At 40.0% G+C, this 15,375-nt stretch overlaps 1 protein-coding gene across 6 annotated transcripts in view; it reads left to right on the top strand.

Moving 5' to 3' along the window:
* The window catches only part of ANAPC1 (anaphase promoting complex subunit 1), a 121,478-nt gene that overhangs the window by 12,214 nt on the left and 93,889 nt on the right, over positions 1 to 15,375 (top strand). For all 6 annotated transcript variants that reach the window (XM_067704375.1, XM_067704376.1, XM_067704378.1 and 3 more), the window contains 4 exons: positions 2,071 to 2,166; positions 10,651 to 10,741; positions 10,840 to 10,905; positions 14,279 to 14,413. In XM_067704375.1, the coding sequence (XP_067560476.1) occupies positions 2,071 to 2,166; positions 10,651 to 10,741; positions 10,840 to 10,905; positions 14,279 to 14,413 (388 nt within the window). The remainder of the gene's footprint in view (positions 1 to 2,070; positions 2,167 to 10,650; positions 10,742 to 10,839; positions 10,906 to 14,278; positions 14,414 to 15,375) is intronic.

Below are 15,375 nucleotides of genomic sequence, written 5' to 3'. Positions count from 1 at the left end.
TCAGACCTCTGTTCCATGTGACCTTCCTCCTTTTATGTTCTCTTTAATCAGTCATTCAGTCAATGCCAGTGTGTGTACTAGTGGCTGTGGTTTATCAGCAAATAAGTTACTGTCCCTGTCCTCCGAAAGAGACAGCTGGAGGATGGTGGCACTGCTCATCTGCTGGTAGGGCTTTGGAAAGATGACTAGGTATTTCCTGGGTGGGTAAGCGAGGCAGTACACAGTAGTTAGAGGGGATCAGAAGAAAAGTGCAGAAGTGTGAATGTGTGGTTTGTTCAGGGAATTAAAAATACTCTCCATTTGTTTGTGCAGGAGGAGGGGAAAGGGCTGCGAAAGAGGAGGTGGAGACAGATGGCCTTTTGGGCTGTTCTGTTTGATGAGAGCTGTAAGAAGGTGCTTTATATGTGGGTCATAAACTCAGGGGTCAGAGCAGTCACTTATCAGTGGTGATTGAGGCAAGACAGGTGGATTGGAGTTTATGGAGTGTGTAGAGGTTGGGTTCGAGGAGGGCCTGTGGATGAGCTTGCAGTTGCAGGGGTTCTGGTAACCCTCTGGAATCAAAGATAGTAATCATGGGGATGTGTGGTGTATAGGCCTTTTCTTTAGCAGAGGGTTTAACATTCATTAGATTCTCAGAGTCTGTGGCCTCCGAATAGTTAAAACCAGGCTGTGTAGAATCAGAGAGGGCTAGTGACTAAAGTCTTGGAAACTTAAGATTTGGGAGGGGTGAAAAGAGATAAAGCTGCTGCAGAGAGACAGAGCAAGAGAGGTCAGGTGGGGGAAGCAGCAGGACATGTCATAGAACACAAGAAAAGTGGCTTTTGAGAAGAAGATGCCAATGTTGCCAGGTGCTGGTGAAGTGTGGCACTGTTAGGTGAGGTCAGAGAGGCAGTACCTGGATGGCAAGGTCACTGGTGACCTTGGCCAGAGCACCTGGGGGTAGGGGTCTAGGGTGGAGTGGAATGGGGTGGAAAAAGTAAATGGGGACCGAGGAGGTGAACATAGGTATACAGACTGTCCAGGGAGTTTGCCTTTGAATGAGAATGAGGATACAAAACTAGCTGAGGGAATCTCAGGGTCAAGGGAGAGTTTTGTTTTTCCTGAACTATGTTAGAGAAAATTAGTCTTCATTTTTTGCCCTTAAATACCTAAGTGTGTTTCTCTAAAAAGTAAGGACATTTTCTTACCTAACCATGCTACCATTTTTACACCCAGCCAAATTAACAGTAAGTCCTTTATATAATCTAATATTTAGTCCATCTCTGTATTTAAAGACTCATTTTAATATGAGAGAGTAGGCTACGAAAAGACTATATACCCAGAGCAGGGAAAGCACTGAAAATACAGCTGGCTGTACGGCCTTAAGCTCTCCACATCCGAGTAGAAAGACAAGCGCATGTTCTTAGGCTTGTAGGTCAGGGATAGGCAGTTGGAGGAAAGGAAAGATGTGAGTACAGTGTTGAAGTATGTTCTATTTTTATATATATAAAATAAAAATTTCCTATAAAATAAAAATTCCTTATATATAGAATAAAAATTCCCTGTATTTAAAAATCATTTGTCTTTAAATACCTTATTGCTAAGTTGGATATATTGCAGATCCTTATTGTACAGAGTTACAAAGAAATTTTTGAGAATAGAGAATTTTTGAGTATGGGTTAAAAAAAAGGGATGAAGTGGAGCCTAATCTGAGAGAGAGGATAGATTGGAGAGGTCATGTTATAAAATGTCTGACCCCTTAGACCCTGTAAGAGGTCTAAGATCTCTTCAAGTTTGCATTACTTTAGCAGTAGGCAGCTTGCATAATGTGGAATTAAAAAGTCTGTTGGTAATGATTACATTTATTGTAATTTTTCCCCAAAAAAGCTGTGTAGTGGACTCAGAGTCAAAGAGCTGAAAGGAATCTTAGAGATCATGAAGTTCAATTCTTAGAAGTGCTTTTGTGTCTTCAAGGTTATTGCTTGGCCCAAGTAGTATTTCCTGTAGAATATTTTCAAAGACTTTTAATAATTACTATGGTAGATTTTTAAGTGAGTGCCAACAGTTTCTTTATTAATATATCTATTACAGGGAGAAAAATTCACAGGCCTCAAAAGTCTTTATTACATCTGACCTATGTGGGCAGAAGTTCTTGTGCTTTTTAGTAGAGTCCCAGCTACAGTTACGGTAAGTGCGTTTATGTATCTCATTCATTTGGTATAAATAAACTTAGGACTGTTTTTTCTTTTTCTTTTTCTCTCTCTCTCTCTCTCTCTTTTTTTTTGGCTTAAGTAGCTTTATTGAAATAATTTACATACCATAAAATTAACATGTTTTAAGTGTATAGTTTAATGATTTTTAGTAAATTTACAGTTATGCAGCATCACCGCAATCCAGTTTTAAAAATTTCTATCACTTTAAAAAGATCTCTTGTGCTTGACTTGCATTCAGTCTCTGTTCCCATTCGCAACCTCAGGCAACCAGTATATAGGCTTTCTGCCTCTGTAGATGTGCCTTTTCTGGATATTTTATGTAAATAGAATCATACAATATATAATTTTTTGTGTGTCCACCTTCTTCCACTTAGCATGTTTCTTAGGGCCTACCATGTGTAACATGTATAAATATTTTATTCCTCTTGCTTGTAGTATTGTATAAATGTACCACATTTTGTCTATCTAGTCATTAGTTGATGGGCATTTGGTTTGTTTACACGTTTTTGACCATTGTGAATTATGGCACTATGAACATTGGAGCCAAAGCCTTTGTGTGGACATACATGATTTCATGTAGATAGATAGGTAGATAACTAGGAGTGGATCAAATGATAAATTCATCGTAAACTTTCAAAGAAATTGCTAAATTTGTCTTCCAGATAAGCTGTACCATTTTACATTCCCACCAGTAATGTTTGAGTGTTCCAATTTCTTCATCCTTGACAAGATTTCTTTTTTAAATTTTTGAATATTATTTATTTTTTTATACAGCAGGTTATTATTAGTCATCAATTTTTTACACATCAGTGTATACATGTCAATCCTAATCACCCAATTCATCACATGACCATCCCCAACCCTCTGCGGCTTTCCCTCTTGGTGTCCATACATTTGTTATCTGCATCTGTGTCTCAACTTCTGCCCTGCAAACTGGTACATCTGTATCATTTTTCTAGGTTCCGCATACATGTGTTAATATACGATATTTGTTTTTCTCTTTCTGACTTACTTCACTCTGTATGACAGTCTCTAGATCCATCCACGTCTCAACAAATGACCCAATTTCGTTCCTTTTTATGGCTGAGTAATATTCCATTGTATATATGTACCACAACTTCTTTATTCATTAGTCTGTTGATGGGCATTTAGGTCGCTTCCATGACCTGGCTACTGTAAATAGTGCTGCAGTGAATATTGGGGTGCATGTGTCTTTTTGAATTATGATTTTCTCTGGGTATATGCCCAGTAGTGGGATTGCTGGATCATATGGTAATTCTATTTTTAGTTTTTTAAGGAACCTCCGTACTGTTCTCCATAATGGCTGTATCAATTTACATTCCCACGAACAGTGCAAGAGGGTTCCCTTTTCTCCACACCCTCTCCAGCATTTGTTGTTTGTAGATTTTCTGATGATGCCCATTCTAACTGGTGTGAGGTGATACCTCATTGTAGTTTTGATTTGCATTTCTCTAATAATTAGTGATGTTGAGCAGCTTTTCATGTGCCTCTTGGCCATCTGTATGTCTTCTTTGGAGAAATGTCTATTTAGGTCTTCTGCCCATTTTTGGATTGGGTTGTTTGTTTCTTTAATATTGAGCTGCATGAGCTGTCTATATATTTTGAAGATTAATCCTTTGTCTGTTGATTCGTTTGCAAATATTTTCTCCCATTCTGAGGCTTGTCTTTTCGTCTTATTTATGGTTTCCTTTGCTGTGCAAAAGCTTTGAAGTTTCATTAGGTCCCATTTGTTTATTTTTGTTTTTACTTCTATTTCTCTAGGAGGTGGATCAAAAAAGATCTTGCTGTGATTTATGTCAAAGAGTGTTCTTCCTATGTTTTCCTCTAAGAGTTTTATAGTGTCCGGTCTTACATTTAGGTGTCGAATACATTTTGAGTTTATTTTTGTGTATGGTGTTAGGGAGTGTTCTAATTTCATTCTTTTATATGTAGCTGTCCAGTTGTCCCAGCAACACTTATTGAAGAGACTGTCTTTTCTCCATTGTATATCCTTGCCTCCTTCGTCATAGATTAGTTGACCATATAGGTTTGTGGGTTTATCTCTGGGCTTTCTATCTTGTTCCATTGATCTATGTTTCTCTTTTTGTGCCAGTACCATATTGTCTTGATTACTGTAGCTTTGTAGTATAGTCTGAAGTCAGGGAGTCTGATTTCTCCCGCTCTGTTTTTTTCCCTCAAGACTGCTTTGGCTATTCAGGGTTTTTTGTGTCTCCATACAAATTCTAAGATTTTTTTTGTTCTAGTTCTGTAAAAAACGCTATTGGTAATATGATAGGGATTGCATTGAACCTGTAGATTGCTTTGGGTAGTATAATCATTTTCACAATATTGATCCTTCCAATCCAAGAACATGGTATATTTCTCCATCTGTTGGTATCATCTTTAATTTCTTTCATCAGTGTCTTATAGTTTTCTGCATATAGGTCTTTTGTCTTCCTAGGTAGGTTTATTCCTAGGTATTTTATTGTTTTTGTTGCAGTGGTAAATGGGAGGGTTTCCTTACTTTCTCTTTCAGATATTTCATCGTCAGTGTATAGGAATGCAAGAGATTTCTGTGCATTAATTTTGTATCCTGCTACTTTACCAAATTCATTGATTAACTCTAGCAGTTTTCTGGTAGCATCTTTAGGATTCTCTATGTAGAGTATCATGTCATCTGCAAACAGTGACAGTTTTACTTCTTTTCCGATTTGGATTCCTTTTATTTCTTTTTCTTCTCTGATTGCTGTTGCTAAAACTTCCAAAACTATGTTGAATAATGGTGGTGAGAGTGGGCAACATTGTCTTGTTCTTGATGTTAGAGGAAATGTTTTCAGTTTTTCAGCATTGAGAATGATGTTTGCTGTGGGTTTGTCATATATGGCCTTTATTATGTTGAGGTAGGTCCCCTCTATGCCCACTTTCTGGAGAGTTTTTATCATAAATGGGTGTTGAATTTTGTCAAAAGCTTTTTCTGCATCTATTGAGATGATCATATGGTTTTTATGCTTCAATTTGTTAATATGGTGTATCACATTGATTGATTTGCGTATATTGAAGAATCCTTGCATCCCTGGGATAAATCCCACTTGATCATGATGTATGATCCTTTTAATGTGTTGTTGGATTCTGTTTGCTAGTATTTTGTTGAGGATTTTTGCATCTATATTCATCAGTGATATTGGTCTGTAATTTTCTTTTTTTGTAGTATCTTTGTCTGGTTTTGGTATCAGTGTGATGCTGGCCTCATAGAATGAGTTTGGGAGTGTTCCTTCCTCTGCAATTTTTTAGAAGAGTTTGAGAAGGATCATGTTAGCTCTTCTGTAAGTGTTTGATAGAATCACCTGTGAAGCCATCTGGTCCTGGGCTTTTGTTTGTTGGAAGATTTTTAATCACAGTTTTAATTTCATTACTTGTGATTGGTCTTTTCATATGTTCCGTTTCTTCCTGTTTCAGTCTTGGAAGCTTATATCTTTCTAAGGATTTGTTCATTTCTTCCAGGTTGTCCATTTTATTGGCATAGAGTTGCTTGTAGTAGTCTCTTAGGATGCTTTGTGTTTTTGCAGTGTCTGTTGTAACTTCTCCTTTTTCATTTCTAATTCTATTTTATTTTATTTTATTTTATTATTATTTTTTTTTGTGGTATGCGGGCCTCTCACTGTTGTGGCCTCTCCCATTTCAGAGCACAGGCTCCAGACGCGCAGGCTCAGCGGCCATGGCTCACGGGCCCAGCCGCTCCGCGGCATGTGGGATCTTCCCGGACCGGGGCACGAACCCGTGTCCCCTGCATCGGCAGGCGGACTCTCAACCACTGCGCCACCAGGGAAGCCCCATTTCTAATTTTATTGATTTGAGTCTTCCCCCTCTTTTTCTTGATGAGTCTGGCTAATGGTTTATCAATTTTGTTTATCTTCTCAAAGAACCAGCTTTTAGTTTTATTGATCTTTGCTATTGTTTTCTTTGTTTCTATTTCATTTATTTCTGCTCTGACCTTTATGATTTCTTTCCTTCTGCTAACTTTGGGTTTTGTTTGTTCTTCTTTCTCTAGTTCCTTTAGGCGTAAGGTGAGTTTGTTTATTTGAGATTTCTCTTGTTTCTTGAGGTTTGTATAGCTATAAACTTCCTTCTTAGAACTGCTTTTGCTGCATCACATAGGTTTTGGATCGTCGTGTTTTCATTGTCATTTGTCTCTAGTTATTTTTTGATTTCCTCTTTGATTTCTTCAGCGATCTCTTGGTTATTTAGTAACGTATTGTTTATCCTCCATGTGTTTGTGTTTTTTACGTTTTTTTCCCTGTAATTGATTTCTAATCTCATATCGTTGTCAGAAAAGATGCTTGATATGATTTCAGTTTTCTTAAATTTACTGAGGCTTGATTTGTGACCCAAGATGTAATGTATCCTGGAGAATGTTCCGTGCGCACTTGAGAAGAAAGTGTAATCTGCTGTTTTGGGATGGAATGTCCTATAAATATCAATTAAATCTATCTGGTCTGTTGTGTCATTTAAAGCTTCTGTTTACTTATTTTCATTTTGGATGATTTGTCCATTGGTGTAAGTGATGTGTTAAAGTCCCCCACTATTATTGTGTTACTGTCGGTTTCCTCTTTTATAGCTGTTAGCAGATGCCTTATGTATTGAGGTGCTCCTGTGTTGGGTGCATATATATTTATAATTGTTATATCTTCTTCTTGGATTGATCCCTTGATCATTATGTAGTGTCCTTCCTTGTCTCTTGTAACATTCTTTATTTTATAGTCTGTTTTATCTGATATGAGTATTGCTACTCCAGCTTTCTTTTGATTTCCATTTGCATGGAGTATCTTTTTCCATCCCCTCACTTTCAGTCTGTATGTGTCCCTACGTCTGAAGTGCGTCTCTTGTATACAGCATATATGTGGGTCTTGTTTTTGTATCCATTTAGCAAGCCTGTATCTTTTGGTTGGAGCATTTAATCCATTCATGTTTAAGGTAATTATTGATATATATGTTCCTATGACCATTTTCTTAATTGTTTTGGGTTTGTTTTTGTAGGTCCTTTTCTTCTCTTGTGTTTCCCCCTTAGAGAAGTTCCTTTAGCATTTGTTGTAGAGCTGGTTTGGTGGTGCTGAATTCTCTTAGCTTTTGCTTGTCTGTAAAGCTTTTGATTTCTCCATCGAATCTGAATGAGATCCTTGCTGGGTAGAGTAGTCTTGGTTGTAGGTTCTTCCCTTTCTTCCCTTTCAATATACCATGCCACTCCCTTCCGGCTTGTAGAGTTTGTGCTGAGAAATCAGCTGTTAACCTTGTGGGAGTTCCCTTGTATGTTATTTGTTGTTTTTCCCGTGCCGCTTTCAGTAATTTTTCTTTATCTTTAATTTTTGCCAATTTGATTACTGTGTGTGTCGGTGTGTTTCTCCTTGGGTTTATCCTCTATGGGACTCGCTGCCCTTCCTGGACTTGGGTGGCTACTTCCTTCCCCATGTTAGGGAAGTTTTCGACTATAATCTCTTCAAATATTTTCTCTTGTCCTTTCTCTGTCTCTTCTCCTTCTGGGACCCCTATAATGCGAATGTTGTTGCGTATAATGTTGTTCCAGAGGTCTCTTAGGCTGTCTTCATTTCTGTTTTTTTTTTTTTTGGTGGTAGGCGGGCCTCTCACTGTTGTGGCCTCTCCCGTTGCGCAGCACAGGCTCTGGACACGCAGGCTCATGGGCCCAGCTGCTCTGCGGCATGTGGGATCTTCCCAGACCGGGGCACGAACCCGTGTCCCCTGCATCGGCAGGCGGACTCTCAACCACTGCGCCACCAGGGAAGTCCTGTCTTCATTTCTTTTCATTCTTTTTTCTTTAGTCTGTTCTGCAGCCGTGAATTCCACCATTCCGTCTTCCAGGTCACTTATCCGTTCTTCTGCCTCAGTTATTCTGCTATTGATTCCTTCTAGTGTAGTTTTATTTCAGCTATTGTATTGTTCATCTCTGTTTGTTTGTTCTTTAATTCTTCTAGGTCTTTGTTAAACATTTCTTGCATCTTCTCGATCTTTGCCTCCATTCTTTTTCCGAGGTCCTGGATCATTTTCACTATCATTATTCTGAATTCTTTTTCTGGAAGGTTGCCTGTCTCCAGTTCATTTAGTTGTTTTTCTGGGGTTTTATCTTGTTCCTTCATCCAGTACATAGCCCTCTGCCTTTTCATCTTGTCTGTCTTTCTTTGAATGTGGTTTTTGTTCCACAGGCTGCAGGATTGTAGTTCTTCTTGCTTCTGCTGTCTGCCCTCTGGTTGATGAGGCTATCTAAGAGGCTTGTGTAAGTTTCCTGATGGGAGCAACTGGTGGTGGGTGGAGCTGACTGTTGCTCTGGTGGGCAGAGCTCAGTAAAACTTTAATCTGCTTGACTGCTGATGGGTGGGGCTGGGTTCCCTCCCTGTTGGTTGTTTGGCCTGAGGCAACCCAGCACTGGAGCCTATCTGGGATCTTTGGTGGGCCTAATGGTAGACTCTGGGAGGGCTTACGCCAATGAGTACTTCCCAGAACTTCTGCCGCCAGTGTCCTTGTCCCCACGGTGAGCCCCAGCCACCCCCTGCATCTGCAGGTGACCCTCCAACACTAGCAGGTAGGTCTGGTTCAGTCTCCCCTGGGGTCACTGCTCCTTCCCCGGCTCCCGATGCACACACTACTTTGTGTGTGCCCTCCAAGAGTGGAGTCTCTGTTTCCCCCAGTCCTGTCGAAGTCGTGCAGTCAAATCCCACTAGGCTTCAAAGTTTGATTCTCTAGGAATTCCTCCTCCCATTGCCAGACCCCCAGGTTGGGAAGCCTGATGTGGGGCTGCGAACCTTCACTCCAGTGGGTGGACTTCTGTGGTATAAGTGTTCTCCAGTTTGTGAGTCACCCACCCAGCAGTTATGGGATTTGATTTTATTGTGATTGTGCCCCTCCTACCATCTCATTGTGGCTTCTCCTTTGTCTTTGGATGTGGGGTATCTTTTTTGGTGAGTTCCAGTGTCTTCCTGTCGATGATTGTCTAGCTGCTATATGTGATTCTGGTGTTCTCACAAGAGGGAGTGAGAGCACGTCCGTCTACTCCACCATCTTGGTTCCTTTTGACAAGATTTGATATTGTCATTTTCTTTGATTATAGCCTTTCTGGTGGGTGTGAAGTGTTTTTATTTTTATTTATTTAAATGGTACAGTTACTTTTTAAAAAAAATTTAATTAATTAATTAACTTTTGGCTGTGTTGGGTCTTTGTTTCTGTGCGAGGGCTTTCTCTAGTTGTGGCAAACAGGGGCCACTCTTCATCGCGGTGCGCGGGCCTCTCACCATTGCGGCCTGTCTTGTTGCGGAGCACAGGCTCCAGACGCGCAGGCTCAGCAGTTGTGGCTCACGGGCCCAGTTGCTCCACGGCATGTGGGATCCTCCCAGACCAGGGCTCGAACCCGTGTCTCCTGCATTAGCAGGCAGATTCTCAACCACTGCGCCACCAGGGAAGCCCTGAAGTGTGTTTTAAAAATTTTATTTATTTATTTATTTTTTGGCTGCATTGGGTGTTCGTTGCTGTGTGTGGGCTTTCTCTAGTTGTGGCAAGTGGGGGGACTACTCTTCTTGCGGTGCACGGGCTTCTCATTGTGGTGGCTTCTCTTGTTGCAGGGCACAGGCTCTAGGCAGTTGGGCTTCAATAGTTGTGGCACGCGGGCTCTAGAGTGCAGACTCAGCTGTTGTGGCGCACGGGCTTAGTTGCTTCGGGGCATGTGGGATCTTCCTGGACCAGGGCTCGAACCCATGTCCTCTGCACTGGCAGGCGGGTTCTTAACCACTGTCTCACCAGGGAAACCCCTGAAGTGGTTTTAATTTGCATTTCCCTAATGACTTATGATGTTGAGCATCTTCTCATGCGCTTATTAGCCATTCATTTAGCTTCTTAGGTAAAATGTGTATTTATATATTTACCAATTTATTGACCTTTAATTTTGAAATTATTATAGATCACAGGATGTTGTAAAGTAGTAGAGGTCCTGTGGAGCCTGCACTTTTTCCCCCAGAGGTAACATCTTACATATCTATAGTGCATTGTTAAAACAAGGAAATTGACATCAGTACAATCAACGGGCCTCATTCAAACTTCTTCAGTTTTACATGTACTCATTTGTGTGTGTATCTGATTCCATGAAATTTTATCACCTGCAGATTTGTGCAAACACCCCAATCAAGATTCAGAACTTCTTTATCACCTCACAGATCTTCCTCATGCTACCCACTTGAGAGTCACATATACCACACCCATCTACCACAGTCCCCAATCCCTGGCAGCCACTAATCTGTTCTCCATCTCTATAATTTTGTCATTTGAAAATGTTTTATAAATGGAATCACACAGTAAGTAACTTTTTGAAATTGGCTTTTTACAGTTAGTATAATACCCTTGAGATCAGTAGAGGCTGTTGCATATATCAATAGTGTATTTCTCTTTTAATTTGAATATTTAGATGTGTAAAGTTTCAAGAGAGTAATGATAAAACCCAGCTCATCTTTGGCTCCGTCACCAACATACAGGCAAAGGATGCAGCTCCAGTGGAGGTAAATGCAGGCACATTTCTTGAGAAGTTGAAAGTCGTTGTGCTTTATAATTTGTACAGATTGGAAAATAAAATTTTTGCCTTTTTTTTTTTTTTTAGAAGATAGACACTATGCTGGTCCTGGAAGGCAGTGGAAACCTGGTGCTGTACACAGGAGTGGTTCGGGTAAGTAATAAATAGCATTTCATGCTTTTAGTAGGACTACTTCCTTAGTAATTATTTTTTAACGTTAGTTTAGTTTGATATTTAAAATTTGTTACCTCCTGTCTATAGAATTTGGCAGAAGATTCTTGTAAGAGTTGACAACGAAGTCTTCAATTGAGGTTGGGCCGTATTTGGAGGTCTAGGACTCACTGTCATTAGATGGGTTGGCAGTATGAAAACAGGGCAGTTGGGGAAACTTTAATGAATATAGATAATTTAAAAAAAAAGAAAAAAGTTAATTGAAGTTTTATAAAGAATATAGTTTTGAAATTGATGTATGGGTAGCTTTCTTAAGTCTCAAAATTTTAGTAAAGTTTCATTGTATTAAATGTATAATATATATGTTGTCTGTGTCTTTTTAAACAGTTGTGAACTTTACATACGGAATAATGTAAATTTTACAGATTTAAATTATGAAATTTAAATACAGTTTGAAGGATAATGAAGCAAACATTCATATAACCACTACCCAGGTTAAGAAATTGGATGTTGCCATATATTTACAGTCTCTTGGATTTTCTTTCCTCATTGTATCCTTATCCGCCAGAGATCCTTACTTGGAATAAATCAGTCCCTTGTTTTTATTACTAGTTTTTGCAGTTATGTATGTATCACTGACGAGTAAATTGTTTAGTTTTCCTTGTTTTTGGATTTTCATATAAAGAAAACATACCGCATACTCTTCTCTGACTTATTTTGTCAACATTATATTATTTTTAGATTTATTTGTGTTAACGTGTAGCTGTTGTTGACTCATGCACTGTTACCTAGTTTTCTGTTGTATGATTATACCAGAACTTTACCAGCCACTAGGGTTGTTTTGCTGTTTCCTCTAATAAACAATGCTTAAAAAGTTTTTAAAAAATATATATCTCCTAGCCTTTAGAATATATGCATATTCAACTTAGCCGCATGGTGCCACATTGTTTTCCAAAGTGTAGGTTGCATCAAGGTTGCAAGGTTGTGCTCCTTGCCTCCAACAGTGTATGAGAGCTCTCGAAGTTTCTTTACATTCTTGCTAACCCAAAGTACTGTTAGCTTTTTGTTTTTGTTTTTCCCAGATGGGTGCCTCATTACAGCCAGGTGATAATGGAAGTCCAGGCTCCCTCCTGGCCTTTGCTCACAGGGCCGAGGGGTGGGGTGCAGTATTTTCCTATCGTGTTTGTCTGGAGTAGTTTGGTCATTGTCTAAAAGTTTTCTAGCTATTCCTTTACTGATTGGGTCTTTTTTCCTGTCTGCTCCTGTAATGAGACTGTGGTCTGCCTCAATTTCCACGTTACCTAGAGGCCAGTTTGAGAACCGAATGGTGTTATACATCAGTGTTTAGTTCTCAGATCTTTTACTGTGTCATTGTTGGTCAGTTTCACACATGGGTCACTCATTGTTGGTCAGTTTCACAAAAACTTTATATATACTAGTTCTTCTGTCATTTTTGTTTTTTAATCCTAAAAAACACACCAGGATTTCATACACGTATTTAGAAAGTCCTTTTCTCTATTTCCTCCCTCTCCATTCCTCCCCTCACTCCCTAGTTGGGACAGTGAGGGGTTGCTGCTTTGTTATTGCAGGGTAGGGATGGAATAGAGTGTTCCACCCACAGTCTCTGGAAGAGGGAGGGGAGAGGTAGGCTGCTTTTTATTATAGAGGGAGGATGAAAGCCAAGCTCTTCCCCCTTGACAGTTGCTGCACACGGTGGGGCAGTGGAGAGGGGCTGCCTCGTGGCAACGAGAGCAGGGCTTTGTCTGCAGTGCCTGCAGCTGCAGTGCCTGATGAGGGGAGGCGATGCCACCTTGTTACTGCATGGCTGGGCTGTAAGATAGGCCTCGCCTCTGTGCTGGGGCAGGGCGCCACCTAGTCCTTGCAGGTGGGATGACAGGACCCTGCCCGTAGTCTCCAAGCACAGCTCCTGATGGGGCGGGCACTGAGGGCTGTGGCTTCTTCCGTGTGTTTGCCTGAAGTGGGGCAGGTGGGGCGAAAGTGTTTCTGCCCTGCTTAGTCTCTCTTCCTGACCAAGTTTTGGCCAAAAGAGCAAGGTTTTCATGGGCTCTCTTTTGGTGGGTGCTTGTGGACATTTCTGAGTTGTAGGCCTCTCGAGAGCCCAAGGCCTGGTTACGTAGGGAGTTGGAGAAACAAAAACAAAAGCTAGGGAATTCATAGTTCATTCCTGGTTCTCAGGCCCCTAGCCAGTCAGTCTTCTTTCCTCACCTTTTAGAGTCTTCTGCTAGTTGCATCATACATTTCGTGCAGATTTTGTTGTGGTGGTAATTCGTGGGAGGAATAGCAGGGAATGTGCTTATTGCATATTTTTATGAACTGGAGGGGGGGTGGTCTCTGATGGCTTTTAAAAAACTTTATATATACTAGTTCTCCTGTCATTTTTGTTTTTTAATCCTAAGGATTTTATTTGGGCAACTTCTGTAATTCTGTTAGCTTTCGGGTAGTATATTGACATCAATATATATATTGTCAAAATTCCACTTTAGTTCTGAGTATCTCCTTTTAGTCTTATCAAGAGTTTTCAGCCTGTGTGGGTGTGAATTTCTGTTGTGTTTTTCTTGAGAACCCTGTGGGTAGCTAAAAGGAAGGAGTGGGTAGCTAAAAGGAAGGAGTGGGTAGCATGGGTTGCTGGCTCATTCTTTTAAGGTCAATGAAGAGTTAATGTAAATTTTTTTTGAGGAAGAAGTATTTGAAAGTTTATGACAGAAGACAGATTGTGAGCTAGAGAGCACGGTTTGAATTAGGTTGGATTTAATTTCTTGAGTATCGCTTCAGCCTAAATTTTTTGGCTCCCAAGAAGTAATTGGTGTCTTTCTCTCTGCCAGGAAAATACTTAACAAGACTGATGCTTATAGTCTCTGAAAGCTTAGTGTCTCTGCTGCCTTTACCACCAATGAGGTAGAAAAATGCATAGTATACTTGAATTTTGTATAGTGTCTTGACTATATTAACATTCCCCCTGTTTCCTGCCCCCAGAGAAGTCCTTAGTTATGAAAAGAAGGAATCAGATTAAGAATTTATGCCAAGGTACTCATAGTTGGTTGGTAGAATTTGATACATTATTAAAATTTTAATTCTCTTTTTTAGTTGTGTTTGGTGATCATAGACTTTGAAATATTTAAAGAAATATATGCTTACGTGCCTAATGTTTCATTTAAGAACATGATACAGTAGGAAATTCCCTGGTGGTCCAGTAGTTAGGACTCTGAGCCTCCACTGCAGGGTTCAATCCCCGGTTGGGGAACTAAGATCCTATAAGCTGTGTGGTGTGGCCAACACAACAACAACAACAAAAACTTAAAGCTAAGTTTTTTCCACATTTTTTTACTGCTTAAAGGTGGGAAAGGTTTTTATTCCTGGGCTGCCAGCTCCCTCCCTGACAATGTCGAACACGATGCCTCGGCCCAGCACCCCACTTGACAGCGTTAGTACTCCTAACCCTCTGAGTAAGCTGCTTGGATCCCTGGATGAGGTAAGACAGGGAGTGGGTGTTGTCAAAAATTAATAGTGTTTTAAAGAAGTTTGGTCAAATATTAGTTCTTTCCATGGTTAACTTTTTTCTGTTTTAATGATGACAGAATTGGAAGTTTGGCTAATGCTTGTAGGATGTGTATATTTTCAAACACAAATGATTCAGTAAACATACATTGACTTCCCTTCTGATGTGTAAGGTACTTTTTGAAGGTGCTGCAGTGAGGAAAGTGATGCATTCTTTTTCATCTTGGGATCTTAATTGGGTGGAACAGATGTACTGTCTGTTTTAAGAGATTATAATTTAAGATAGGTAGACTATTAAGACTTAAGAGGAACAGAAAGTACCATAGGAGATTCACTGATAGGAAGATACATTCTGATGGGATGATGTGGTGGAATCAAAGGCTCCTCTTCTAGAGACGTGTCTACCTTGGTTTGGACCTGGAGGGTAAGTAGGATGTCTGTAGATGGAAGGGGCCTTTGGGGTATGCGGAATTGCATGGGTGTGGGCGTGGAGGCAGGACAGTGCAGAACATTTTAACACATAGTTGTATCTCCATCTCCCAGCATACAAGTGAAGACTCAAGAAGTCTGTGGAATGAATGAACGCTTATAAAAGTACACGTAGTCTCTTGGGTGAGGCAGGGCAGGGGGTGGGATAATAATAACCTGTTTTCTAGTGTTTTCTGTGTACTAGGCACTGTTCTGAGTGTTATATATGTATTAACTCATTTAATCCCTTAAAACAGCTTTATTAGGAAAATATTAATCCTTGTTTTACAAATGGGCACATAGAGAGGTACAAGGAGGTTACTGGTCTAACGACATACAGCTAATAAATGGTAGAGCTAGGATTTACACTGTCTTCCTAACATGGTCTTGAAAAAGAAAGGATGAAAAGGTTTTTATTCCGAATGCAGTCTCCAGGGCATTATAGGTTTTTGAGCATGGAGTTAAGAA

Source organism: Pseudorca crassidens, chromosome 14, assembly GCF_039906515.1.
Source record: "Pseudorca crassidens isolate mPseCra1 chromosome 14, mPseCra1.hap1, whole genome shotgun sequence".
Lineage (NCBI taxonomy): Eukaryota > Metazoa > Chordata > Mammalia > Artiodactyla > Delphinidae > Pseudorca > Pseudorca crassidens.
This window is presented reverse-complemented; position numbering and strand designations above follow the sequence as displayed.